Genomic DNA, 27,265 nt, shown 5'->3' with positions numbered 1-27,265 from the left:
ATGGCAGCTGCTGTGCAGCTCCCCTGCTGAAGAGGCGCCGGGACGGCAGCGCAGCTCGCAGCCGGGGCCGGGGCCGGAGCCGGGGTCGCAGCCGCGGCCGCAGAGGGGCCGGTGCTGAGGGCCGGGGCCCAGCTCGCGGCCGGGGCGCAGCCCGCCGGCCCGCCCGCACCGCCGCGCGACCCGCTCCGACGCCGCCGCCGGGCTCGGCCGCTCCGTCCCCGCCCGCCCCGCGCAGGCCGGGCCCGACGGCCGCGAGAGCCCGGGCGGGGAAGGCCGGGCCGGGCCGGCGCCGCCTGCGGAGAGCCCAGGGGCCGGCCTGCGTGGGGCCGCGCGGCGGCGGCGGCGGCGACTCCGGCCCGGGCCGGACAGCACAGGGCCATGGCCGAGGCGGCCCCGGCTCCGGTGAGGGCGGCCCGCGCGCGCACGGACGCGCGGACTCGGGGCCCTGGGGACGGCCTGCGCGTCCCGGGCTCGGCGGCCCGGCCTGGGGTCTCGGTAAGGGACGGAAACGCCGCGACGTGGGGGCGGGGGAACCGGAGGTCTCGCGCGCCCCTGCTAGGTGGGGGCGGGGGCTACGCGCGGGGAGCCGTCCGCCGTCCGGGCGCGGCTGAGGGGACGCTTGTGGCCTGGCACGCACGCGGGCCCGGAGGCGGGCACCCGGGCGGCGCGCCTCGTTCTCTGCGGAGCCGGCGCTGCGTCCGTCGGGGTTGTCGCCGCACGTTTTCCGCAGAGCTCGGCCCCGCCGAGACTCTCGCGGCCGGAGCGCGGCGCTGACGCGGCTCTCCCCATTTCGCAGAACGGAGACACTGAGGCACGGACACCTGGCGGCGACCGGCCCTGCCTGCCCCAAGGTCACGTAGCGAGTCAACCATGGCTCGGCGCCCGCGTCCGCAAAAATGCCTGCCTCCGGGCCGCGGGCCTGGACGGGGAGGGGGCGGCCCTGGCGGCGGCCTCCCCTGGGGTGGGGGCCGGGGCCGGCGCGCGGGCGACGCGGCCCGTCGGGGGGGAGGTGACGGCCGTTTGGGAGGCTGGGCAGCGCCCAGCCGAGCGTCCCCGGTGTGAGGAGCAGGTGACCCTCGGGCTCGGGCGCCTCGGCCTCCAGTCTCTGCGTCCGGGGGACCCGGTTGAATTCTGGGTGTCCAGACGGATGGGGTCTGGGGAGCAAGCTACTAAGGGCTTGGGGGCTGGTTTGCCTCTTCAGTGGACCATTCTTAAAAATCAGTCTCAAAGTCTCCCCTCAGACCTGCTCTTTGAGATGCAGTAGCCGTGTTGTGAGGAGGATTGCTGCATGGGGGGCAGTGCCCTGAGCCTCAGTTTCCTGTTGTGTGCAGGAAGGGGTCGGGATATAGGACTTTCTAAAGAGCCTCTCAGGTCTTACAAAAAATGATCATAATAATAAGAATGATAATGATAATATGAATAATAAAACTCTTGGGAAAATAAAATAAAATGATTTTTAAATGCTTAGATCTCCAGGACCCTTGAATGGTAGGTATATAATTCTGGGTGAACCACACTGGGTCACACAAGACAGTGGCAGGGCTTTCTTTATAAGTCAGGTGTGATTATGTATTTTTCTGCCAATGAATGAATCCTGGAGACTCCATCCTCTTAGGATACATGGGGTAGGGAAGGTGGGTTAAATCCTGTGACATGAGAACCAGAAGAATTCTCCCCCTGCCCCCAAGAGTTTGCGAATGCAGGCTTGTTAATCTCACATTTTATATTTACAGCTCCATTCCTCTCTTTGGCCATTTCTTTCTGCTTAGGGTGGTATCAAGCCACAGGTTTACTGGGACTGGTGAAATTACAGCAAGGGGCTTTTATTTGGGGGTGGCGGAGGGGATGTGCTCCTGTGGCCCCTCATTGCTCTACAGTCCTCCAAATCCAGAAATGGACAGAGACGGTCTAATAATAGAGAGCAAAGAACTGGTATTTTCCTTTGAGCTCTGAGTAGACTAGTTAGCAAAGATGTCTTGCGCTAATGGCTTAATTTACTGTCCTGAAGCTTCTCTTCACTGTTTCAGTTAAGCCCCTGTATTACTCAGGGGGACTAACTTGGCCCCTGGGGATTTCCCCTTCCTCCTACTAGTTGTAGGCAAATACCCTAATCCCCCTGTGAGGACAGGGCCATACATGTGCCTGTTGTGTTGCATTATGCTCGTCACTTTCCCTGTGTCTGAGGCTCCTATCCCAGAGGTCGTCCAGCCTTGCCCTCGCCTGTGAAGAGTTGAGAGGTGGCTTAGTTGTCGACAAGCCTTCAGTTTCAGGGCTCTGTGATTCCCTTGAAAGTGCTCGCAGGATTTGGCGTATGTGCCCATGTGTGTTTTTTGAGGGGGAGAATCCATAGTTTTCATCAGCTTTTTCAAAGGGGTCCCTGACCCCAGCATTAGATGGAAACGTCTATGGGCAGGACCTTCCCACAGGTCTTTGTTTAATCTCCAAGCCTCCGAATCTTAGAGGTAAAGAGGATTCAGAACACATACTGACCAGCTGTCTCATCTGACAGATGAGGCCTAGAGGCGACCTACAGTGTAGGCGGAAGCCCAGGCTCTGGAGCCAGACTGCTGTGTGACGTTGGGCCAGTTACTTGGCCTCTCCAAGCCTCCACAACTTCCTGTGCTAAGTGTGGATAAGAATTCTAGTGGTCCCTGTTTATAGGGTTTTGTGGAGAGTAAATTAGATAATCCTTTAAAACACAGTTCATGGCGCATAAATGCCAGAGAGTTGTCAGGGCTGACTAATTAGCCCTCACATCTGGTTCCCTGCAAAGCTATTGGGTCGTACCATCTCAAAAACCTTTTGCCTGAACAAGGCCTTAAATCTTCCATCCTTGTCTTAAAAGCGTGATGCTGTCTCAGTTAAGCTACACATAAGTGAATGAATGAACAAATGAAAGAAAGAAAGCAACAGAAGGTATAAATAGGTTTAGATGAGTCTTTGATAGATGACGCAAGGCACTTCATTATTAACTCTAATAATTTCTTTGTAACCCGGTCATTTATACTATTCGTCCAGTAGACATTTGTTGGGCACGTACTGTATTTCAGAGTGGACACCAGGAATATGCTAATTTTCAAACGAAGAAAAGGGACATTTCAGTTACTTTAAAGCCCACTTCTGTATGGCACACAGTAATCGGCCATTCAGCAGATTGAGCGAAGGAAGGGTATGAGGGAATGGACAAACATTGATATGGAAGAAACTCCGTTCAGTTCCAGTAAACATGCTGACATTCTGGATAGACAGATCCAGAGCTGGTCACTCAGAAGACCTTGGCTTCACTTCTTTGATGACACAAGCACTCCCTGAACATGGACATGGCAAGGTGGGGAATGGGGAGAGTGTGAATAATTGAAACCCCCTTCAAGTAATTGAAGGACTCGGTCTTTATTCTGGTTCTGGTCCCCACCAACCTTGACACAGCTCTCAGAACTGGTTGACTTCAACTTTGCTTCTGGTCCTTCCAGGCCTCCTTTCCTCCTCTTTCCCCAGCTCATGAGCCATGGGGAGGACTCCGGATGGCCAGGGTCCACCTACCCGCCAGGGACCATCAGCCCCGGGAACCTTGGCTCCCTCAGGAGAGTCTGAATGGCCACTCCCACACCTGTCTCAGTGTCTGTCTGTCTGTCTTCTCTGTGTGTAGCAGGAGCCAGCCTGAATGCACGGTAGCCCGTTCAGCCTCTCCAGCAGGGGCTGGGTCCACTGAGCGTGCCTCAAAGGCAAACCTCTACCATATCAACCCTTTGAGAAATGTTATTAAGTCAACAGTGCAGATTTTATCAAGGAGTCTGGGAAGCTTAAGGTACTTGTGTGTCATCGCTGTTGGACAAAGTGAGGGAAAGAGCATGGGTACCACGACTGCCTGATAATACAAGTAGAAGCGGTGGGACTGGATGTCAAGCTCACCTTCGGGGTAAGTGCCTTGACAGAACCAGCCCCAGCTTGCTGGCAGTCTTAGGCTAGCCTGGCATTGACAAAATTCTGCTCTATTGTTTTTCAAAGTTTTATTCTATGTAACGCTCAATGCTCGAAGAACTCAGTGAGGCAGCAGCTGGGTCAGGTGTTAATGACCCTTATTTGGTGGCTGAGGTCGCTGAGAACAGAGGAGTTGAATAATTGGGCCAGGGCAACCCGGGCAGCATTGGTGTAGACAGGACTGAACGCCAAGTGTTCTGATTCAAGGCCAGTATCCTTTCTCCTCTCCACACCACTACTCACGAGATGACACCTGTGCAGTGTATGTTGTGAAAAAGGAGATGGCTCTGTAGAAGCAGAAGGTGGCATAACCATCTTTTATTTGTTGTTATTAGCAGTTGTCATTGATGTGTAGATCAATGCTAGGGTCTCAAGAAGAGATTCATGTCCATGGAACATATCTTATTGCTGCGAAGCCTGGAGCCCTTTTAATGTAGGTGCTTATTTTGGGGGATTTATTTGCCAGCTGGAGACTCTGGCCTTCAGTCCTGTCCTTTCTTTCTGGAACACAGGTCCAGCAGCTGGACATGGAGACCCAACGCTCCTCACCTCTGTCATTCCCCAACGTTGTGCAAGAGGAAACCCCGCGTCAGGCCCCTGCTGGACTCCCTCGAGAAACTCTGTTCCAATCCCACGTTCTTCCCCCCAAAGAAGTTCCTTCTCTGTCTCCCGCCATTCCCCGGCAAGGCTCCCTACCCCAGACTCCCAGCGCTCCCAAGCAACAGACTTCTGGCCGAATGCCGCATGTGCTCCAGAAGGGACCCTCACTCCTGTATCCTGCCGCTTCCGAGCAAGAGACTCAGATCCAGGGCCCCCTGACTTCCCAAGAAGAGGCCCCGTATCTACCCCCAGCTGCTGCTGAACCAGAGATCTCGCTTCTCTCCCACTCCACCCATCATCAAGAAGCCCCACTCCACTCCCCCGAAGTTCCCGAGAGAGACCCCTTGACCCTTTCCCCCACAGTTCCCGAGACTGACATGGACCCCCTGCTCCAGAGCCCGGTTTCCCAAAAGGACACCCCCTTCCAGATCTCTTCTGCGGCCCAGAAGGACACACCACTCCCAACGGCGGAGATCACCCGCTTGGCCGTGTGGGCTGCCGTCCAAGCGGTGGAGAGGAAACTGGAGGCCCAAGCCATGCGGCTCCTGACCCTGGAGGGCAGGACTGGGACAAATGAGAAAAAGATAGCCGACTGTGAGAAGACGGCCGTGGAGTTTGCAAACCACCTGGAGAGCAAATGGGTGGTGCTGGGGACCCTGCTGCAGGAGTACGGGCTGCTGCAGAGGCGGCTGGAGAACATGGAGAACCTGCTGAAGAACAGAAACTTCTGGATTCTACGGCTGCCCCCGGGCAGCAATGGAGAAGTTCCCAAGGTAACTTTATCCCAACCGGGGCTTCCCGAGGAGTGACCGGGACTGGAATGTGTTTTAGGAATTTAATATCAAAGAAAGGGAAAGCCGTGGTTAAGAAGGAAAACAGTATGATGATACCTAGTCACCAACTTCACATTGCTGAGAACAGGACGCAGCAAAACCAAATGATTTCTCCTGTTGATAAAAGCATAGGCTATAGATTAGAGAGACGACCTAGTGATGGGGGCTGTCAGTGTAGAAGGCGTTCAGTCTGTGATGTCTGAGGATAAAAGGCAAATTGAAGGCCAAGTGGTCGAGCTGTGGACAAGTGTGAACCTGTGTGGTTCCCCGTGGAGGTGGAGGGAGGACGTGGTGAAATGTTACAGGGCGGTGTCCTGCTCAGCATTTTTATCAGTAAACTCATAAATCACGTTAACGCCAGTAAAAATATGATTTCCAGAGGTATCCTAAAGAAACAGAGGATGGTTAGATTTTTGTATTGTTTCCCAGAGGAAAGCACTTAAACGTGAACTGGTTTTCTTCCTGTTCTTTTATGCCACGGCCCCTTTTCACAGCCTCATGGAGGGAAAACGCGTGGACCGTGTTGCCTAGGCCAGCACTCTGCAGATTGTATTGTGTACAGGAATCACCTGGGGATCTTACTAAAGGCTGAATCTGAATTAGTGAGTCTCGAGTGGGGCCTGGGAGCCTGCATTTCTAGCATTCCCCAGTGGTGCCATTGCTGCTGGTCCACACTTTACAGCAGTAAGGACTGTCCTGTTAGAGAGGGAAAGGACCAGACATCACGGGGCCCCGACTTTCTCGGGCCAGGACAGTGGCTGAAGCCTCCTGGTTTCTAGAGAGGTCCTTGGTGAAAACCCACAGCTCGGCCTCTGGGCCTTTCCCACTCCAGTCCTAAGAGTTTTGAAACAGGCCCAGGGGGCCAGAGCCATTGGCAACCTTCAGATCTGGCGGCTGAGGGCCCGTGATGCCTTCCTGTTGGTCCGAGCTGTTGTGTGGAGCTTGTTGTGTGGTTTCAGGTCCCTGTGACGTTTGACGACGTGGCCGTCCATTTCTCGGAGCAGGAGTGGGGGAACCTGTCCGAGTGGCAGAAGGAGCTGTACAAGAACGTGATGCGGGGCAACTACGAGTCTCTGGTTTCCATGGGTAAGGAGACGGCTTCGCTGCCCGCGGCTTCCCGCCTGCTAGCTGGAGGTTCCTTAGGAGTCCCGGGAGCTCTGAACTCCCAGAGACAATTTTCGAGAGAACAGCAAATGAGAGCAGACACCCATATACCCACATACCTCAGCACAGCACAGATCAGCACAGCTCGTAAGCAGAGACCCCCCCCTCTACCCGCGGGGGCCAGGGGACAGACTCAGACGTCAGCAGTCTCTCACCTTTATATTATTTTCCCCATGGCCCCTATATACACATATATACATACATACACATATATATATATATATATATATCTTGAAATTAGTTTGTCCAGCAAACTATTATTAAGCACAGTGTGAGGTGCTTTATGAGAATGACATTTAATCCTCACACCTTGCCCGTGTGGGAGCTAGGACAGGTGTCAGCCCTCCTGATAGACCGCCTAGGTGGCTGAACACTGTCGTCGATTGAGAGCTTACGTCCCCCAGGTTCTCATCCCGCTCGTGCAGAGACGAGGTATGACCTGGGGAGTAAACGGTCGTCCTAGGTCCCTGCCAGGGAGTCGCGATTTCACTGGGATCTCTCATACCCCACAGTCGGTGGAGTCTTGTTTTCGCTAATGGGAGTATTTGAGGATGAGGACCTGGGAAAATAGGCTTTAGTCTTATATGTTTCCTTTTCTCCGATATGGGGAACTTTTTGGGCACAAAAAAAATTAGAAAAACATTAAATAAGCTGCTGTATAGAAAATCTGATCCTTGCTGGAATTGTTAGTTTTATACATATATACCTCTCCATGGGGTAACTTCTTATTTTTTTCTGTTCTTTTTAAAGTATATACATAATTGTGAAAATGGAACAATTTAGATTTGTAAAACAAAGAGCAAGAGCAATCCCCACCCCCAGCCAGCACCGCTCCCCAGAGGTAACCACCGTGAACCCTTGGGCCGATATTGTTTCTCATCATTTTGCTGCACGCGTGCACACGCGGTTTGTGGTTTGCACAAATAGGATCCTTCACTTATTTTACCTAACAGTAGTCAGAGACAGCTTTCCATGTCAGCGCGGAGGCCTGCTCGAAAGACAGTGCAGTGTTCCCGCTGAACCGTCGGGCTGTTGATATAGAACTATCGACGCGCAGCAGCCTGAGTCCCTCTTCTCACTGCCACAGAGGGTTGCAATCAGCATCTCTATCTGTGCTCTTCCGCGAGTATTTCAGTGGGATGCCTTCCAGGAGGTGGGTTTGCGGAGGAAAGAGGGTGTCGTTTACAATGTCACGGGCACTTCCACGGGCCCTACCCAGGGCTGTGTATGTTCACGTAACAGAGTGTGACAACGCCATCTCCACACCCGGGCCGGAACTGAGGTTCTCCTATTGTAAAGATTCGTCTTTTCTGATGGTGAAAAATGATGCCGCATTCTTGTAACGTGTATCCCTTTGATGATCAGGGAGCTTGTGCATCTTTTAATATGTTTATTGGCCATTTGCATATTTTCTACGAATTACCCATTCATATCTTTGATTTTTTATTTTACTAACTGTAGAGGCTCTTTATATATAATTACGGACATTAATCCTTTGCCTTATTTTTTACAAATGTGTGTGTGTGATACTATTTTCTCCAAGTTTCTTTATCTTTTAAATTTATTTCCAAAGAACTTTAACTTTTTGTAATGTAAAAAAAAAAACCTATCAGTGTTTTGTTTCATGGCTTCTATATTTTATCAAGATCAGTTTTTTAATTTATAAAATTTCAAATATCTTCTCCCTTTGTCATGAAAACCTGAGCTGGCATTGGCCACCTGTGAGCCACAGATGACCAGTTTCCATCAGTGGGCAAGTGGTGCCCCAGAGCTGGTGCCGCTGGGAGGACCCAGGGCGCAGTTAACACACACACACATGCACACACACGCGTGCGCACACCCACTCTGTGTGCACCGAGGAGAAGGGCTGGAAACTTGGCGCTTCCTTCTGCAGCATTGCCGGCCTTGGGTAGGGCAACTGCTCCCGATGTCCCACTCACACAGGTGACATCTTTGTAGCATCCAATGCGAACTCATCCCATAGGATATCTTCTTTGCTTCCTCCTGCGCAGACTATGCAATTTCCAAACCAGACCTCATGTCTCAGATGGAGCGCGGGGAGAGGCCAGCCATGCAGGAGCAAGAGGACTCAGAAGAAGGCGAGGCACCTGCGGACCCCAGTGCCGGTGAGTGGCTGCCAGGCGGCACGGGCTGTTACAACCCACCGTGGGCCCCGGAGGGCTGTGTTAGCAGGCTGAGTGCCTCAGGGAAGCCTGCAGGTGCTGGGACCTGCCTGGGGCCTCCTTGATCGCCAGTGGCCCTAGCGGCTGAGCTAGGAATGCCGTTGCGGTCATTGTCTCGGGGAGCTTTTGACGCGACCGAGCGTCACCTCACTCTTTGCGGGAAACAGAACCAAAACTGGCAGAAAGGCGTTCCCTTGTCGGGATGCTGGTGCGGGTGAGCCTCGAGCTCCCAGAGGAGGGCCACGTCCCTGGTCCTGTGGCCGGTGCGTGGAAGGACAGGGACAGACACGGACTTTACCCGAAGCATCCTTCAGTGTGTGGGGCGGGGTCCAGACGAGGCAGTGAGGTGAGGCGGTGGAGAAGCGCAGGCCGGCCTGGCCGCGGGCTCGGGTGCAGACGCCAGCGTCGGGCTGCCGGTGCTTGAACCCTGGCTTCTCTGCGTCCTCGCCCTGTGGTTTTTATTACTCGGCCTTTTGGAGGCCCGCTTTCTCATCCGTGAAATAAAACTGGGACTGATAGCCAGGGCTTGGCATGCTGACCGGCAGGTTCCAGTGGCCCAGGACACGCCAGCTGCTGTGTCCGTCTGCGTGGGGAGCCGTCCCTTCCCCAGCGGCCGCTCAGCAGCCCTCACACTTGCACGGCAGTGCTTTCGGGGTGTGGTTCGTTCTTTGGAATTGCCCTTGGCCTTGCATCACTTCCCTTGAAGGTCTTCCGTGGGAGGAGATCCTTGTCCTTTGTAGCCAGATGTCATGGGTGATCCTGTCTTTTGAAAAAGGAGGATAATCTAGCAGGAGAACTCACTGGGGCCAACAGCCAGGTCTTGTATGAAGTAATATCATCGACTCTGGCACCAGGAGGAGGTCCAGAATCACATGCAGGCATGTCGGCCCCATGGAGTGAGAGCAGAGGTAACTTCCAGAAGAGGCAGGACCCTGAGGAAAAATAAGTGCTGGCGTGTTTCAGAGAAACCCTAAGCCATCATCACTCTCTAGAGATTTGTCTGGAGATTGAAGTGGAGGGAAGAGGCAGATCCTGAATTCATTCTGGAAGACAAAAAAGATGGATTTAAAAGTAGATGAGGTGAGGGGCTTCCCCGGTGGTGCAGTGGCTGACAGTCCGCCTGCTGATGCAGGGGACACGGGTTCATGCCCCGGTCCGGGAGGATCCCACGTGCCATGGAGCGGCTGGGCCCGTGAGCCATGGCCCCTGGGCCTGCACGTCCGGAGCCTGTGCTCCGCAACGGGAGAGGCCACAACAGTGAGGGGCCTGCATACCGCAAAAAAAAAAAAAAAAAGTAGATGAGGTGAGAGTGGGTGTCGTGGGACAGGGTGTGGCACGGGGCAGAGTGATCTTTTGTTTGGAGGAAAACAAGTGTGTATGTGAAAGGTTTGAGTGGCCGCATCCAAAAACAGGTGTCAGTGGGAACGGAGAGATTCAAAGGAGAAGAAATCAGAAAGAGGGCTTAGGAGGCAAAGAATGAGAAAGGGGAGGGGTGGTTTGTGGTAAAAATCCTAGAACCCATCCGATGTCCCCGTGGGGTTTTGTGGTCCGGGTACTGCTTTTGTAGCATCTTCTTAGAAGGGCTGGGATGGGAACGTGGACCCCTTCCTCTGTCTGCTTGTTCACACTCTCATCACAGGTGGGCCTCCCACAAAGTGGGGCCAGAATTGAGAGCAAATAACTCCAACCCCCTCGGCCCCAGGCGGGGTTCGTTCTGGCACAGGCGCGTCTAAGGCCGGAGCTTCTGTGGGCAGCGGCGGCCTCACAGAGGCTGCCTTGTGTGGCTGGAATGTGCCATTTGTTCCACTAACCGTCTCAGCCACTAGGAGCCTGACTGGAGGGAGGACAGGCGAGGACTGAGAACCACTGCCCCATGGGCCAGCTGTAAACTCGCACTTCTGTGTGTGTGCAAGGCCCTGGCCTCGGAGTAGCAGGGTTGTCCTGTGAGTCTGCAGTTATCAGAGCCAGTGGTCACCTGTCATTCGTGTGTCCTCCCCCTTAGAAGAGTGGCCACAAGGCCAGCCCTGGGCCAGACCCAAAGGGTGATACCAATTGAGAATTTTCATGGTTCCAAGTACACCAAACATGACAGTTTTGGGAACTGGCTGAGTAAATGCATTCAGTAAACTAGTATTTATGGTTGGGGTCCCTAAGGGCAAGGAGACCTGAAGGTGACTCAGATAGCGACCCAGCTCTCAAAATCCTCCAAGCTGGGGCTCCCATTCATGGCTCTTTAAGGGCGAACAGGAGGCCTGGGGAAGCCAGGGACCATTGTCACCTAACAAATTAGCAGAATAAAACAAACAAGCCAGAAGCCATGGCTGAAATCCAAGTTCTCATACAGTGTACATAGTTTCAGTCTTTTTAAAGAGCAATTTGATATTTTCTGGTCTTCGAATATGTTTTAAATATTTAAAATGTTCATTTACTTAACCTAATAATTTCCTTTCTGAGAGTCTATAGCCTAGAAAAGAATCCAAAAATATGGATTAAGATGTACAAATATTATATTACATTATGATAGACGGTTATACAGCCACTAAAATCACACGTGAAGAGTTTTTACACCATATTTTCACTTGTATGTTTATTATTAAGTTCATCTAATATTTTTTGTACCAGGTACTATGTCAAGAGACTGATGTTAACAAACTAAACACCCCACATATGTAAAAATACAGCCAGCCACTGTGATAGTGTTGTGGAGACAGGCATCCAGGGCTCTGGGACACACAGCAGCAGAGGCCTTACTGGGACCAGGTGCTCAGCAAAGGCCTTGGAGGAGGTGGGATTTTTAGTGGAAGCACAAGTGGGAGTTCCCGTTACTCGGAAGAGAACTCCTCAGAGGGAGGAAAGACTGGAAGCGAGGGGGCTCTCTTTGTAGCCCAGGTAGGAGGCCTGGCATAGCCCAGGGAGCACCATGGGTATTTGCGAGGTGTATTTTGGCGTCGGTGGCTGGCGGATGTCGAATATGAGGAGAGGGGGTCCCACGGATGAGTCCAGGTCGTGACGTGAGTGAGAGGGTAGGTGGGGGACGACAAGAGGTTCCAACCCAGAGAAACGACAGGAACGCGTTAGGTGTGAGGTCCCAGGACATGTCCAGGAGGTGGTGTTGAGAAAGCAGCTGAACAAAGGAGGCTGGAGCTCACAGAAGAGCCCTGAGCTAGTGACAGACGTGTGGGCCTTGGTAGCGTGGACGGGATCAGCTTTCCCAGCCTGGATGGGAGAAGAGCAAGAGCACAGCCTGTGCCCTTGGCTTGGAGCCCTGACTGTTAGAGTAGATTTGGAGAGTTGGAATATCTGGGTCTGGGTGGAGCCCAGGTGTTAGTTTTGTTTGTTTTTAAGCTTCCAAGATGATTCTCATGTGCAGCCAGGGTTGAAAACCACTGCTGTAGGATTTGGAAAAAGGAGGAGGAACCAGAAGAAGCAAAGGAAACAGGAGTGGCCAGAAAGGTAGCAAGAAATCAGGGTGGTGCATTGTTGGGTATTTCAAGAGAAGAGTGTTTCCGGAAGGAGGGAGCGTGGGTAACAGAGTTGAATTCTGCAGTGTGGTTTAGTTAGGCAAAGACTGCGCGAAGTGTCCATTGGATTTGCAGATTGGCAGCATCAGTGACCTTAGCAAGAAAGAGAAACGTTGGCGGCATGACTGAGGTGGAAGCCTGTGAGTGGGTTGAGGAGTGGATGGGAGGCGAGGAAGTGGAGATTGTTCCAGTGTAGCTGTGGGTGGGGAAGAGAAACGCTGGCGGGCCGGGCAGCGTGGGGACTCTTGTTTGCTTAAGATGGGGATTGCCGAAGCCTGTTTGACATGTTGACAGGAATGAGCCAGTTGATACGGGAAGTTAATGGTATAGAAGTGGATAATGTAGGGACTTCCCTGGCAGTCCAGCAGTTAGGACTCCGCACTTTCACTGCCGAGGGCCCGGGTTCGATCCCTGGTCGGGGAACTAAGATCCCTAAGAAGTGAGAGTATATTACTTCTTATTCAGTAAAAATAAGTTTTTTAAAAAACAACGCATGAAGAAAGACTCCAAGTTAAAGGTGGCAGATTGACCGTGTGTTTACTTCCACCTCCCCAAGTCCTTCTAAAACGAGAGCGAAGGGACTTTTTTTAAAAGGAACGGACAAGGAGACAACGGCAGCTAAGTTTTGGAAGGCTGAGAGCAGATGGCTGGGTGATCGCTGATTGAGAAAGCAGAATCCAAAATTGGTGTTAGGGAAGAAACCCAGTTTGCACTCCACCCCCATCCCTGCTCAAGACTCGGGAACTAGCAGTACCAGAGGTTCCAGGTGTCTTTGGAAATGGGGGTAAAGGTGAGGCTAAAAACAGAACATTGGTCAAACATCTTAAGAGGCCTTTAAACACTGCCATTTCCCTCCATTGCCTCACCCGACCGTGGTAGGTGACCAAGGCTTATTCTCTGGAGATGGTGAACAACAGGGTTTCTGGACGTGGACACCAGGCGTGATTGGGGTGGGTGCCATGTTGAAAACAAGGGAATGAGTGAAGCTTGACTGAGATGTTGAGATCTCTAGCCTTCTTCCCTAACCTGAATCCCAAAATGATGCTCACATCCAAGATTAAACCCTCAGGGCAGGATATTGGAAGAGTCTTATCTGGAGATGCTTGGGGCCAGCCCAGGAGATTTCCCAGGGAGATGATCTAGCTAAACAATCCTGCTGGGAAACCGAGCCCTACCTGAATGCACCAAACTTGCAATTCTCTTCTGACTATTCAACTTTTAATATAAATGGACAACCAAGAACCACAAGGCATTTGGGAAGAGCCTCTAATATACAGAGACAAAGGAGACAAAAAGCAGAAAAAATAAATTTCAAGGAAACAGAGACCATACGGGGGGGGGGGGGGGGAAATATGTTTAAATACTTATATATAGTTATACATTTAAAATATACATTTTTTCATATTCCTTAGAGAGATAAAAGAAGTGAATGTATCCATGACAAAAGTATAATGCTTATCTAAAAAAAAATAGAAAGGAACTCTTAGAAATTAAAAATATAATAATGCAAATTAAAAACTCAGTAGCACTGTTAGAAAATAAAGTTGAATACACAGCCCAGAAAATAGAGCAAAAAGACAAAAAAGAAAATAGGGAGACAATAAGAAAAGTAAAGGATGGAAGTCTAATGTCCAGATAGTAGAAATATCGGGATAAAAAATAGCAAAAACAGGGAGAAGGGAATTAGAGATGAAAGACTTCAGGAAAAATTCCCAGCGCTTAAAGACAGCTTTCCAGATCGAAGAGCCCGCCACCTGTCCAGAACAGTGGATGAAAATTGATCCAGCCTTAAATACTTCAGCAAGAAATTTCAGCGCAACTGAGGACCCAGGAGATCTGACAAACTTCTGGGAGAAAGACCAGGTTCATACAAAGGAACAAGAATTAGAATGGCATTGGACTTTTCAACAGTATTGGAAGCTACAAGACCGTAGGATAATTCCTTTAAAATTCTTTAAATTTTAAAATTGGAAAATATTTTCTAACATTCTAGAATTTGCTATCTAGACAGACTAATCTAATTAAATATGAGAGTGAAATCGAGATACTGAGATGTTCACGGTCTGCCATGCGCCCTTTCTCAAGCTGCGGCAGGTACTTGGCCAAATGAGGAAGTAAACCAAGAAAGAGGTATAAGGAGCTCCAGCACAAGAGGGGAAGGAATCCCTGGGGTGCTGCCTAAGGGGATCCCCAAAAGACAGCTGTGGATCTGGAGGCACCAGTCCACACTGGAGCATACTAGAGGTTCCAGAAAATTTTTCTTCAAGTAGGTAAAACCGAGGAATCCCCATTATGTTTGGATGTTCTGAGAGGAGAGTTATAGAGCAGGGTGGGGGGAGACACTGGAGCTGACTTAGTGGTAATTAATAGTAAGCTAAGCAAAAGAAAAGAAAACTAGCTCCAGGGGAAGCAAATAGGTTTACAGGCATAGAAGAGTACTTATAGTATGCTACATGGTTCAATTTTTTTTTTTTTTTTTTTGCGGTACGCGGGCCTCCCACTGCTGCGGCCTCTCCCGCCGTGGAGCACAGGCTCCGGACACGCAGGCCCAGCGGCCATGGCCCACGGGCCCAGCCGCTCCACGGCGTGCGGAATCCTCCCGGACCGGGGCACGAGCCCGCGTCCCCCGCACCGGCAGGCGGACTCCCAACCACTGCGCCACCAGGGAAGCCCTACATTGTTCAATTTTAAATAGCACTTACATAATCCAATCATGTAAACACCCAACATTAATTCAACCAGAATTACAGGCTGGGAAAAATCAGGGATTTGGAAGAGATGTGGATGGTTGGGGAAGAGGTGGTCCTTACCTCCAGCTCTTGGAAGTCAGTAGATTATGCTTAAAATTGAAAACTCAAGGAGTAGCAATGCCATTATGTTATGTAGAGTTATGAATATAAGTGACAAAAGAATCAGCTAGAAGAATTGAAAGTGATTGCCTCTGGGGAGCAGGTTGGGGGGTGGAGGGGAGCTTCTTAAAAATGAGGTTTGAAGAACCCTTCATCCCTCTGGCCTATGTGTACATATAACTTTTTAAAGAAGATTTTAAAAATTAATATACCGAGGTTTAAAAAAATCTAACAGAAAGTGTAGCCATGAAAATGTTGGAAAGCCCATGGCAGCCATCATTTCTGTGCTTTGAGCTGGTGGAGAAAGTTAATGTGGCCACGCTGGTTTTTACTTTCCAATGAAACTCTGAAGTTGCGTCAGTGTAATTCAAAAAGAAAAAATGCAGAGAAAGTGAAAGTCCCATATAATTCTCCCTTAAGAATCAACAGATCGGGGCTTCCCTGGCGGTCCAGTAGTTAGGACTCCACGCTTTCACTGCCCAGGGCCCGGTTCAATCCCTGGTCGGGGAACTAAGATCCCACAGGCTGCACGGTGTAGCCAAAAAAAAAAAAAAAGAGAGAGAGAGAAGAGTCAACAGCTTATTCCTTCCAATTTATGTGCGTATAGTCACACACACGCACGCGCACACACACACACACACACACACACACACACACACACAGCCTTAATTATATAATACTTTCTCATTGTTAAAAAAATTTCTTCAAACAATATAGAAGTACATTGTTTAGAACTTGCTTTTTCCAAAAATATCTTTGACATCTTTACATGTCAACATGTAAGTCTCTTTTTTAAGTAGCAGACTGTAGTATTCTGTATATTGATATCATACTTTAAACAAACTCCCGTTGATATGCATTTAGAGTCTTCACAAGTTTCAGTGCTTCATTAAACATCCTTTATAAGTAAATCTTCATGTACTCGTCTGAAACTTATTTAGAAGTAGACTTTCTGGGTCAAAGGATATACCCATTTAAAACTTTAATAGATATGAGCAAATGTCCTTCAAAACGATTGTGCCACTTTACACACCCTCATCTATACATGAGAAAACCTGTTTCCCCACACCCATGCCAATAGGTGGTATTATCTTTTTATTATTTGCTGGAGTGATGGGTAGAAAAGACAATATTTTGATGTTTTCACGCCCTCTGTAAGAGTGATGTTGAGCATATCTTAACGTATTTGTTGGTCACCAGTATGTCTTATTTATGAATTATCCTTTGCCCATTGTTCTTTTGGATTATTCATCTTTTTATTATTGATTTATAAAAGCTTTTTAAATATTAAGGATATTAGCTGTAGTCTGTCTTACGTATGCAAATATGTTTCCAAATTTATGGTTTACCTTTGTGTGTATCTGTGATGTAGCTGTTTAAAATTTTTGTGTTCCGATTTATTAATTTTAAGTTCCTATGTATTCAGATTTACCAGAAATTTTCTTTATGGTGGGTGGGCTTCATACCAAGTGTAGAAATACTTACTTGGCCTCTTTTATTCAGTAAACATTATGATCACAGGCCATAGACCTATGAGCTTTTCAAAAATCTATAAAAATATTTGAAAGCTGAAATAAGATATTTTTTGCTCCAGAAAATTACAAAATGTAAATAATTAAATGTTTAACTGTGTCTCCCAATATAACATTATACCGGCTTCATTAATTATTAAATTTAGTGTCCACAAACATTTAATACGTTTGAAAACAATTTGTAGGAGAGATTTTTCCCATCTCAGAAGAGTTCTTATGAAGAAATTTGATTACAGAGATTAACAACCTATCACAAATTAAATGTTTCTTATCACCAAACAGTGTCAAGGCAAAGCTACAAAAAATTTTTTCCAAAAAATTTACACCAAAAGATTATAGTTGATATGTGTTGTGCACATTTAATATGTTTGGTGTGACTGACCAGACAGCTTCCAGAAGGAATCTCTGAAGTCCCAGAGGGTCTCAGGGTAGCCTGTTCCTCAGCTCAATGCTGTTTAGAAAAAAAGAAACGAAAGAAAGAAAGGAAGGAAGGAAGGAGAGAGGGGAAAAAGCTGTGCTTTTCTCTAATGCTAGTATGATTTCGTTATTTATGTCTAAAGTTTTGATTCATCCGTAATTTATTTTGAGGTGAGATATGTGAAGATGGTTTTTTTGGTTTTTTCCTTCTAGTCAGGAAGCCAGCTGTCTCCACTTCATTTGCCTAAACCTTTTCCCACTGGTTTGAAGTGCTACCTTTGGTCATAAACTATATTCCCACAATGTACGTGTCTTTGATTAATTTTTTTAATGGGAGAACAGATTACTGCTTATGAATGCATTCTGGTTGTCAGAAGTTGTTTGGGGCAGAGAGACCTTTTTGGTGGGAAACACTGGTTTCCCTGCTGTGTAACAAGCGGGGGAGAGGCACGAAAAGGTGTAACCGATGCCCATTTCAAGGGCAAAAGAATTAGATGCCATAGAGAGGGGCAGGCGAGTGCTTGGGGGGTCAGAGAAGAGCACGCTTACGATGGGCTAGGAGCGGCCTGGGACGTCTGGTGGAGTGGGGGTCTTGAGGAGAGGTCAGGATGGGAAGGCAGTGGTCTTCAGGCTGCAGTACCCATTCGCCGGGGTACAAGAGACTTTCCAAGAAGGCACAACACAGAGGGCTTTGCGGGTTCAGCTTCCAAGTCTCTGCCCATCTGTTGTCCTTCATAAAGCGTGTCAGTGAGGGTGCTCGACACCTGCGGCCCCTCTAGTGTTGGTCCCATGTCCCATGTCTCCTACCACTGAGAACAAAAGAAGAGGCACCTCCTGCCCATCCTGCCTTACTATGGAGTGTTTCTCTGATGTATAAAAAGGCCTCTGGCTCACGAAACAAAGAGACAAGCCAGAATGTTGGGGGACAGAACCAGAAGTACATTGGTGGCTCTGGGGCCTGGATGGCGGCGAATCCTCTTGGAAGTTAGATCGTTTGGAATACTTAGCTTTCGACAAAATTGAAAGAGAACCTAATTAAGTTGTCAGCTAATAGGTCATTAAAAACAATTTTTGATGATATGTTAACCATGTGCTTTTGCAGTATTTATAATTCAGAAGTTCAGAGAATGGAGTGATGATTCCGTAACAAAGCTCCCACCAGCCCAGCTACAGATCTATGTAAATGAGCTCTTCCAATGGTTATATTTATAAAAATGAAAGATAGGAGCAGATTTTATTCTGAACGCTGTCTCACTCCAGCAATAAGAATATTCATTCTCAGATAAATGAACTAATCGGGGGAAAAGTCCCCATGCATCCTTGTAAGAGATACATTTCCTACAGGTTTTTTGTTTCCTATCTTGAATAATTATTTTTCATTCCACAATAATAATAACTAAGGATGACTTAAGCCAGGCAGACAAGTAACACTTAGAACCCTGTGGTTATTGGAAGTGAAAGCAAAATTAATCTTTCCATTTACATACGCATTTCTGTGCAGTAGATGAGCTGATTAGGAAGGCACCTAAGCATAAATATGGTCTGTTAGGCTAAAATTCTGTGGGTAAAGTGGGAATGGAAATAGAAGTCCATGGTGAAAAGGGATGATCTTAAAACTCCAAGTATCAAAGAAGAACTTGTTCGTGTATTTTTTAAGTGAATAATGGTGGGTTTTAAATTGCTAGGGTTCTTAGATTCCATTGGCAACATTAAATGGCAATGGAAGAGTTTATTTTAAAATATCAATATTTACAGTACTCCAGAAATTACATCCTTAGCAGTGATTGAAGCATTTTGTCTATTTATTCAAAAAGGTGCAAACGGGTACATGGCTTTAAAAACTTATCTTAGGGAGGAGGCAAGCAAAATACCTTCAGGAGTTGTGAAGTCAGGGAAGGTATCTTTCCGACGCTGGAGTCATAGTTGCGGATGTCGTGCAGAGCCCAGAAGAGAGGAGGCCGGAGGAGGGACACGGGAGGAAGGGGATGCAGGGGGATGACGTCGAGCTGGAGCAGGAGGAGGCCCAGGACCTGAGTGTGGATGACTTTATGTTTTTTGTAAGACAGAGAATAGGATGAAGATGTCTTTGGAGAGTCAACTTGGAGGGAAGGTAGGCACGGTCTGCGTGGGAGGCTGTGCGGAGTGCAACCTGGGACAGTAGGGCTGCTTTGTATGCGGTCCGCTCCCCAGCTGTTGGGAATCGATTACTTGGCTGATCAGAGAGGAATTAAAGGACTGCCAAGCATCCGAAAGAACCCAGCTTTAGGTCATGTGGCATCAGTTGCTAGCATGACTGGGCGGTCTGCTTTCTGGGCAACGTGGTTCACTTTAGTGTGGGCGGGACAAGTGGATACGGTGAAGGACAGTGAGGGGCTTCGTTCACTGGGTTCCTGGTGCCTTTTCCTTTTTCCACAGCACTTAATCACCTTCTAACATACCATATAATTTATTATATATAATAAATAATATATATATATAATTTATTAACTATGTTTACTGCCTTATGTGAGATGTAGGAGAGCGGGGAGCTATGTTTTGTTCACTGATGTGTCCCACCATTAGAACATGCGTGGCACATAGGTGGTGCTCAATAAATAGCTATTGAATAAACATTCAAAGGATGAATGAATATGTTCATGCATATATGTTTATAATTTCCTTAATTAACAGCGAGTTTCAACCTTTAAGGGGCTTTATGCTAGCACAGCTCTGCCCATATGCGAGAAAATAAAGTTGACCCCTACCTCACACTATACACAAGACAAAAAGAAATTTCAGGTGGAATAAAGAGCTAAATGTAAAAAAGAAAACCTGGGAATAAAATCTAGGAGATCAGATGAACCATCTAGGACCAGAGGAGACCCTCTTAACTAAGAAAACCCAGGAGCCGTAAGAAAGAGGGACATATTTGACAAGATGAAAACTTTAGGAAAGTTATATGATAAGAGGTAACACAGAGACAAATGATAGATTTGGGGGAAATATTTGAAATGCCAGTAAGAGAAAATGGGTTATCTTTAATACAGGAATCAAAGGACTCTGACCAATTGACAGAACAGAGTTCACATAGAATCAACTCTAAAAGGCCAATAAATAAAAGAAATGATATTCAAATTACCCTCGTCAGGGAAGTAGAATTAAAGTATCAGTAAGTTATCACTTTATACCCATCAGACTGAGGAATATTAAAAAGAGCAGTGGTGTCTTGCCAGCAGGCACGTGGGGAAAAGGGCTGGTAGAAATGTGAATAGTCACAGCCTGTGGAAAAGCAGTCTGATGACACCTGTCAAAATCTAAAATATTTTAAATTTTTTACCCTGCAGTCCCACTCCTGGGACTCTCATAAAAATAAAAGCACTATTTTATGGTTAGAGATATAAACACATGTTTATGGCAGTGTTGTTCATGGCAAAAGCCTGGCAGCGGAAAGTGAATGTTGTCAATGAGGAAATGGTGGAGCACGTTGCTGTATTATCCTCACCATGGAATGCACGCAGCTTTGAAAAGGAACGCGTTAGCCTACAGAAATCGGTGTGAGGGGATTTCTACACGATATTTGGGTGAGAAAAGCAACAGAGGATTATGTATGAGGCAGTTTTATTTTTTTTAAACCTGTAATGGCCAGAAAGGAAAAACATAGATGTAAACGTGCTGTGATAAATCACTACATAAGCATAGAGAAAAGTGTGAGGGCAGTTACGGGGATTACCTGGGAAGGTCGCACCTGTCGAGTGGGGAGTGAGGCAAGTTAAAAGGGGAAAAAATCCTGCACTAAAGAACAAAAATGTGCGCTAGAATCCTGTTTATTGAAAGTGATGCCTATGTGTGTAACGACATTTGAAATTAACCTACAGATGTACAGGCAGATTAAAAAAAAAATGTCAGGGCCATGTGTGTAATCAGATGCTGTTTAACGCAAAACGAACCCCGCAGCCCCTCTTATGCCTGTAAACGGGGGCCAGGAAGGGGCTGGGGGCCTCTGATCTGTAGGACACCTGGTGGGGAAGTGTTGAAAAGGTGTGCGGGGAGACCAGACGATTAGCCTTTTCTTTATTAGCCTGGTTGAGGGGGAGACAGAGAAACTGTTGCCTTTGGCTGACCTAACCTGGGAAAGGGAATTAGGATCTCTTTCTAAAAGAAAGCCTTATTTTAAAATTATAGGGGGTCATGGAAACAAACCTGCGTCTCTTTTAACTTGACTGCAGTTCATATTCAAGGCTACGCAGTGTCCGTGCCTACTCACTGCCAACCCAGGATATTTCTTCAGGGTCTCTAAAATAAGAATTTTGGAAATATAAATTCTAGGGCCCCAAAACCCTGGGCAGGTGGAATGAACATGTTCTGGATTCTTTTGCCCTCCCCCCACCCCGCCCCCACCTTCTCAGCTCACGACGGCATCGTGATTAAGATCGAGGTGCAGACCAACGACGAGGGCTCTGAGAGTCTGGAGACGCCGGAGCCCCTGATGGGCCAGGTGGAGGAGCATGGCTTCCAGGACTCGGAGCTGGGGGACCCGTGCGGCGAGCAGCCGGACCTGGACATGCAGGAGCCGGAAAACCCGCTGGAGGCGTCCACGGAGAGCTCAGGCGAGTTCAGTGAGCTCAAGCAGATGCTGGCACAGCAGAGAAACTGCGCGGGTGAGTGGGGGGCTGGTGCCTGTGGGGAAGCTGTGGTCTCCTTTAGAGAGGTACTGTGACACTGAGGGCTCAGCAGGTGTGACAGAGCCGAGCATGGCCTTAGGTACAGCTTCCCTGCCTCGGCATTTAAAAGCATCCGTCTCCCGGCAAGGAAAGAGGGTGTTAACAGCCAAAGACCAGGTCAGATGAGGACATCAGGGGCTGGCGGAGATCATCTCTCCGGCCCCCTCCCTCTACAGGCAGAGAAGGTCCCACACTAGTGGCAATGCTAGAACTTCCATCTCCTGACGTGTCCTTGGTCATTCCCTTGTCACACTGGAAGCCTCAACTGGCTTGAAGATTTCCACCCTTGAAGAGCACATCTTTGTAAATGGCCGAGGCTGCTTTCTCTGGTAGAATCTAGGCATCATTTTTGTTTAATCGCAAGGCCTCAGGGTCACCATTCTGCACATCCTTGCTCCCTGGGAGGACAAGGAAACAGTGAGGAAGCGGCCTTGCAGCAGCACGGCCAGGACATCTTTTGTGGTCAGTTTTCTGATGCTAAACCATCCTCGCAGGCCTGAGAAAAGCCCTGTCTGATCACTGTGGTGTATTTTTTTAAATACACTACTAGACTTAGCCGCTATTTTATTCAGGAATTTTACAACTATATTCATAAATGAAGTGAACCTGAACTTTTCGGGAATCATCATTAAGATTATACTAGACTTATCAAAGGAACTGGGAAGCTTTTGCTCCTTTTTTCTGTATCCTAAAAATAGTGTGTAAGATAGGAATTCTGCGTGCTCCTTGAAAATTTGGTAGAACCCACTTGGGTTTTGGTTTTTGTATGTTTATGTGCAAAAGAGTCATTAGCCATCATATCAGTTACTATATTATTTATACTTAGAAATGTATCCACATCCATTTTATTTAGGTTTTTAAAAGTATTATTTTGATGATTTAAAAATTTTTTTTTCATTTTATTTTAACCCTTGCAGTTTGCTTTTTTGCACATAAAATATGGACATTGTTCTTGGTCAAAAGATGTGTACCTAACTGCTTATATTTAAATAATTGCATGATATTCGAGAAATCTTAATATACCATGTTGTCTTTCATTAGAGAATAGTGAAAGACACAAGGCAAGTTGTGAGAATTCGTTGAATGGGAGCTTCATAAGAGCAATTCCAGATTGCCCTTTGAACACTCCCATTAATTCTGTTAGTACCATTTAGTAATACTGTAAGCTTTTTGTGGGATTTCGAGACCTGAATTTTAGGGCCAACTGTTTCATTCTTATTTCATTAAGAAAAAACAACTTGGAAACTCAAGGAGAGTTTAAATCTTCCAAGGCCCATACTTCCCCCTCTGCCTTTCATAAACAACCCTATTTTCAGGCTAAACACCAGGGCAATGAGTTACCAACCTCTGACGCTGCTTCCTCCTTCCTGATCTTTTAAGCATCGTGTTCCAGGGATGTTCTGGGTCACTTCCTGCTGAGAGTCCTGACAGGACCGAGGCAGCATTGTCTTACGACGGGAGGCCTGAGCTGGGACTTGGCACACCTGTGTTCTGATTTTAACACTGCCACTTAACTGGGTTCAGAGGAGTAGCTGGAAGTGCTGTGGCCTAGCGGTCACTGACAAACTTGAAGACCTTGGCCAGGTCACGAACACTGCCAGCTTCAGTTTCCTTATCAGTTGAGGGGACAGACTAGCTGGTCCTTAAATTGCAAGCTCTGAAAAGGTCTGACTTTATTTATTTGGAGACATTACTTGATAGTGCCAAGCTCGGATGCCCCAAGTCTGTGAAATGGGGATAATTCTTGCTTGACGTCTGCCATAAGATATTGTGAACATGAGAGAGCATAGGTGTGAGGTGCTTTGAAAAAGTTCTCATTTGTTTGCTTTTGAGAATTCTGCAGATGCAGACTATTACAGTATTGCATTTTCCATCTCACAGGTGGACTCAAAAGTGAATGACTTTCTCATGTCACACAAAGTCGACAACTAAAAATAGAGCTCCCCAATTAAGTGTTTAGGGAGGGCCAGGTGAGTTCAAGGCACCTGAGAAAATTCAAATAGGTGCTGGAGGCCTCTCCTTTTCTCTCGGACTTCTCCAGGGACCCTGTAGAACAGCCAGCATCTTAGGTCCTAAAGGGCCAGGCGAGAGGGTGGAGGGCCGGCGGCGGAGGAGGACATCCACCATTTGGGGTGTTCGCGGAACACTCACCACGTGTGGGGCATTGCGCACCTGAGCTTGTGGCAAAGGCAGAGGAAACCCCCCACCCCAGCTTCAGGGTCAGGGCTGGTAGAGTCTGTGCAGGTGAGTCATCCACCTGTGCAGGTGAGGTGCCCCATCAGAAGGCGGGGTTCTTAAGTCTCGGGGAGGCACCCCGCACGTGCTAGCAGCTCAGGGGGGCCTGAGGGATGCAGGTCGGGATGGTCAAGCAATGTTTTCAGGAGGAGACAGGATTGGAGCAGGGTGTTAAGTAATGGGCACGATTTGGAGACACGGAGGAGGGTCAGTAAAGACACCTGAGGAGAACTCTCCAGGTGCGTCCAGGAAAGGAGACCAGCGAGGCTGAGCAGAGTTCAGGGAGGCGAGACCACAGAGGGGGACGAGGTCGGGAACTTGATGAGTCAAGACCCTTTTGACTCTGCCGGTAGAAAGCCAATCCTCAAGTGGCTTAAGTAAGAAAGGGGTGTTTATCGGCTTGGAGAGCTGGTAGGTCCTCCAGTATGCCAACCTCAGGCGCCCTGGACCCGCTGCCTCTCCAGAGGGTTCTGCGTCTACGTGCCTTCTTTCCTGCCAGTCCCTGCCCGCCAGCGGCGTCGGGCGATGGGCACACGCAGCGCCCGCGTCCCACCACGAGGATGCCATCGTCCCTGCTTCCTCTGCATGAAATTCCAAGGCAGGTCTCCGACTGGCCCATTTTAGGCCTGGGCTCCTTCCTGAGCCAGGCGCCGCGGCCGGCCCGGCTTCCCTGGGCCGCAGGAGCGGGGAGCTGCGTTTTCCCGAAAGCAGGCCGTGGGGTGGACGATGCCCAGGCAGTGCCGCGGGCGAGGGCGAAGCGGGGCTTACCTCCTCCGGGTTAGGGGCGTCAGGCAACACCTAACGGCATCTTGTCTCTCTCTCCCCCCGCCGCGCGTCCCCGGAGCAGAGGGCATCGTGATCAAGACGGAGGAGCAGGACGACGAAGACGATGAGGACGACGAGGACGAGCTGCCGCAGCGCCTGCAGCCCCTCGGGCAGCTGTCCGGGAGGTACGAGGCCGGCATGTACCCGCCGCCCCTGCCCGGGGAGCTGTCCCCCGAGGGCGAGGAGAGCCCCCCGCCGCTGCAGCTGGGGAACCCGGCGGTGAAGAGGCTGGCGCCCCCGTCGCACGGCGAGCGGCACCCGGGCGAGAACCGGGGCGCGGCCAGCCAGCAGCAGCGGAACCGCCGCGGCGAGCGGCCCTTCACGTGCATGGAGTGCGGTAAGAGCTTCCGGCTGAAGATCAACCTCGTCATCCACCAGCGCAACCACATCAAGGAGGGGCCGTACGAGTGCGCCGAGTGCGAGGTCAGCTTCCGGCACAAGCAGCAGCTCACGCTGCACCAGCGCATCCACCGCGTCCGCGGCGGCTACGCCTCGCCCGAGCGCGGGCCCGGCTTCGCCCCCAAGCACGCGCTCAAGCCGCGCCCCAAGTCGCCCAGCTCGGGCAGCGGCGGCGGCGGCCCCAAGCCCTACAAGTGTCCCGAGTGCGACAGCAGCTTCAGCCACAAGTCCAGCCTCACCAAGCACCAGATCACGCACACGGGCGAGCGGCCCTACACGTGCCCCGAGTGCAAGAAGAGCTTCCGCCTGCACATCAGCCTGGTCATCCACCAGCGCGTGCACGCGGGCAAGCACGAGGTCTCCTTCATCTGCAGCCTGTGCGGCAAGAGCTTCAGCCGCCCGTCGCACCTGCTGCGCCACCAGCGGACTCACACGGGCGAGCGGCCCTTCAAGTGCCCCGAGTGCGAGAAGAGCTTCAGCGAGAAGTCCAAGCTCACCAACCACTGCCGCGTGCACTCGCGCGAGCGGCCGCACGCCTGCCCCGAGTGCGGCAAGAGCTTCATCCGCAAGCACCACCTGCTGGAGCACCGGCGCATCCACACGGGCGAGCGGCCCTACCACTGCGCCGAGTGCGGCAAGCGCTTCACGCAGAAGCACCACCTGCTGGAGCACCAGCGCGCGCACACCGGCGAGCGGCCCTACCCCTGCACGCACTGCGCCAAGTGCTTCCGCTACAAGCAGTCGCTCAAGTACCACCTGCGGACCCACACGGGCGAGTGAGCGCGCGGGCCGCCCCGTCGCCCCGCCCGAGCCCGGCGGGCGGGGACGGGGCGCCTCTGAGCCCCTTTGCTGTGAGCCCCCCTCTCCCTTCGCCCCTCCTCCCAAGGACGCGGGGTAGTGAGACCAGGTCGCTGGCTGCCGCGTTTCCCCGGGGCCCCAGGGGAGGAGCGCGGACCTGGGGAACCCCTTCGGGCTGTTAATTTCCTTGACAATAAAATGGATGAAACCAATCAGCACGGGGGGCGTGATTTGGCCGCCGGCCACTCGGAGGGGCGGGGCGGGGTCACTTAGTAGGGGATAGAACTTTATAATTACATTTTGGATACTGTGGTTCTATTTGATAATAATAGAGTAATTTTTAAAAGACGAGCGTTTCCTGTTTGCCGTTTTTGTTTGGTTTTGAAGGGGCGGGTTTGAGAAGGTGGCCGAGGTACATGGGCCTAGTGTCAGTGGACAGGTTCTGTTGAGTCCTTTTTCTGTGCTCATCCCCCGTGTTGGGTGGTGAAGGGGGCGCAGATCCCGCCGTTATAAAGCCGAAAAGGAGAGGCAGGCCTGAGCAGCCTCACAGGTGAATGAGCCCACGGGAGGGTGGAGCTCCCGGCGCAGATCCTCCCTGCGCCCTGGTGTCGGGAGGACAGTGGGGTTCAGGAGGGAGGAGAGGGAGTGAAAGGCTTGGAAGGCTCTGGGAAGACCGGCAGCAGAAGCTGGGTGCCTCCCGCAGGCCCAGGAAGCCCTGCTGCCTGGCTTGAAAAGCAGCTGGTGGAGGGGTGGCGTGCCCGCCGTGTAGGGAGGCGTAGGGAAGGGGTGCGGAGGCACCTGGTGCCAATCTTCGGGAAAGGCACCAGTCAGAACACTTTTTATTTGTATGTTGCACCCAGTTACTCTCCTTCGACTTGTTAACTGCATCGGTGCACCCTCATTTTGCTAGGTATTCATTCGTTTCCAATCACCCTCCAGTGGGGCACAGAAAAAGAAACTGTGGGCAAATTATGTTGCCCACAGAGCGATCTGCTCTTGTTGTCCTGGTCTTGACAGTGACCCAGAGAGAATTCAGGCAGTTCATGGAGGCTAGCGGAGTGCCCGGCTCAGCCATGTGAACTGGGGAGGCCAGACTTCTAACTGACGGCAGAGCACCTGAGAGCCAAGAGCTGCTGAAGGTAGTGAGTCTGGGGGCGGAGAGGGGAGGACAGATATTTAAAGGGGGTTAGGAATTCAGAGGGCACAGTTGCTACATTACTGACTTTGAAGG

The 27,265-nt window shown here is 49.9% G+C and overlaps 1 protein-coding gene across 2 annotated transcripts; it reads left to right on the top strand.

The window, feature by feature from the left end:
- Positions 1–26,307, top strand: ZNF777 (zinc finger protein 777). 2 transcript variants are annotated; one of them, XM_069541037.1, is made up of 6 exons: positions 1–495; positions 5,906–6,013; positions 6,371–6,497; positions 8,588–8,701; positions 21,463–21,714; positions 24,860–26,307. In XM_069541037.1, exons 1-6 carry the CDS (start codon positions 379–381, stop codon positions 26,014–26,016), a joined length of 1,875 nt encoding a protein of 624 aa, XP_069397138.1. In that variant the 5' UTR covers positions 1–378; the 3' UTR covers positions 26,017–26,307. The 2 variants fall into 2 exon arrangements, with proteins under 2 accessions (XP_069397138.1, XP_059877052.1); XM_060021069.1 differs by lacking the exon at positions 5,906–6,013 and adding an exon at positions 4,491–5,351.
- Positions 26,308–27,265: the final 958 nt, after the last annotated feature.

Source organism: Delphinus delphis, chromosome 9 (assembly GCF_949987515.2).
Source record: "Delphinus delphis chromosome 9, mDelDel1.2, whole genome shotgun sequence".
NCBI lineage: Eukaryota > Metazoa > Chordata > Mammalia > Artiodactyla > Delphinidae > Delphinus > Delphinus delphis.
The sequence above is the reverse complement of the archived record's forward strand: the minus strand, read 5'-3'. Positions and strand labels throughout refer to the sequence as shown.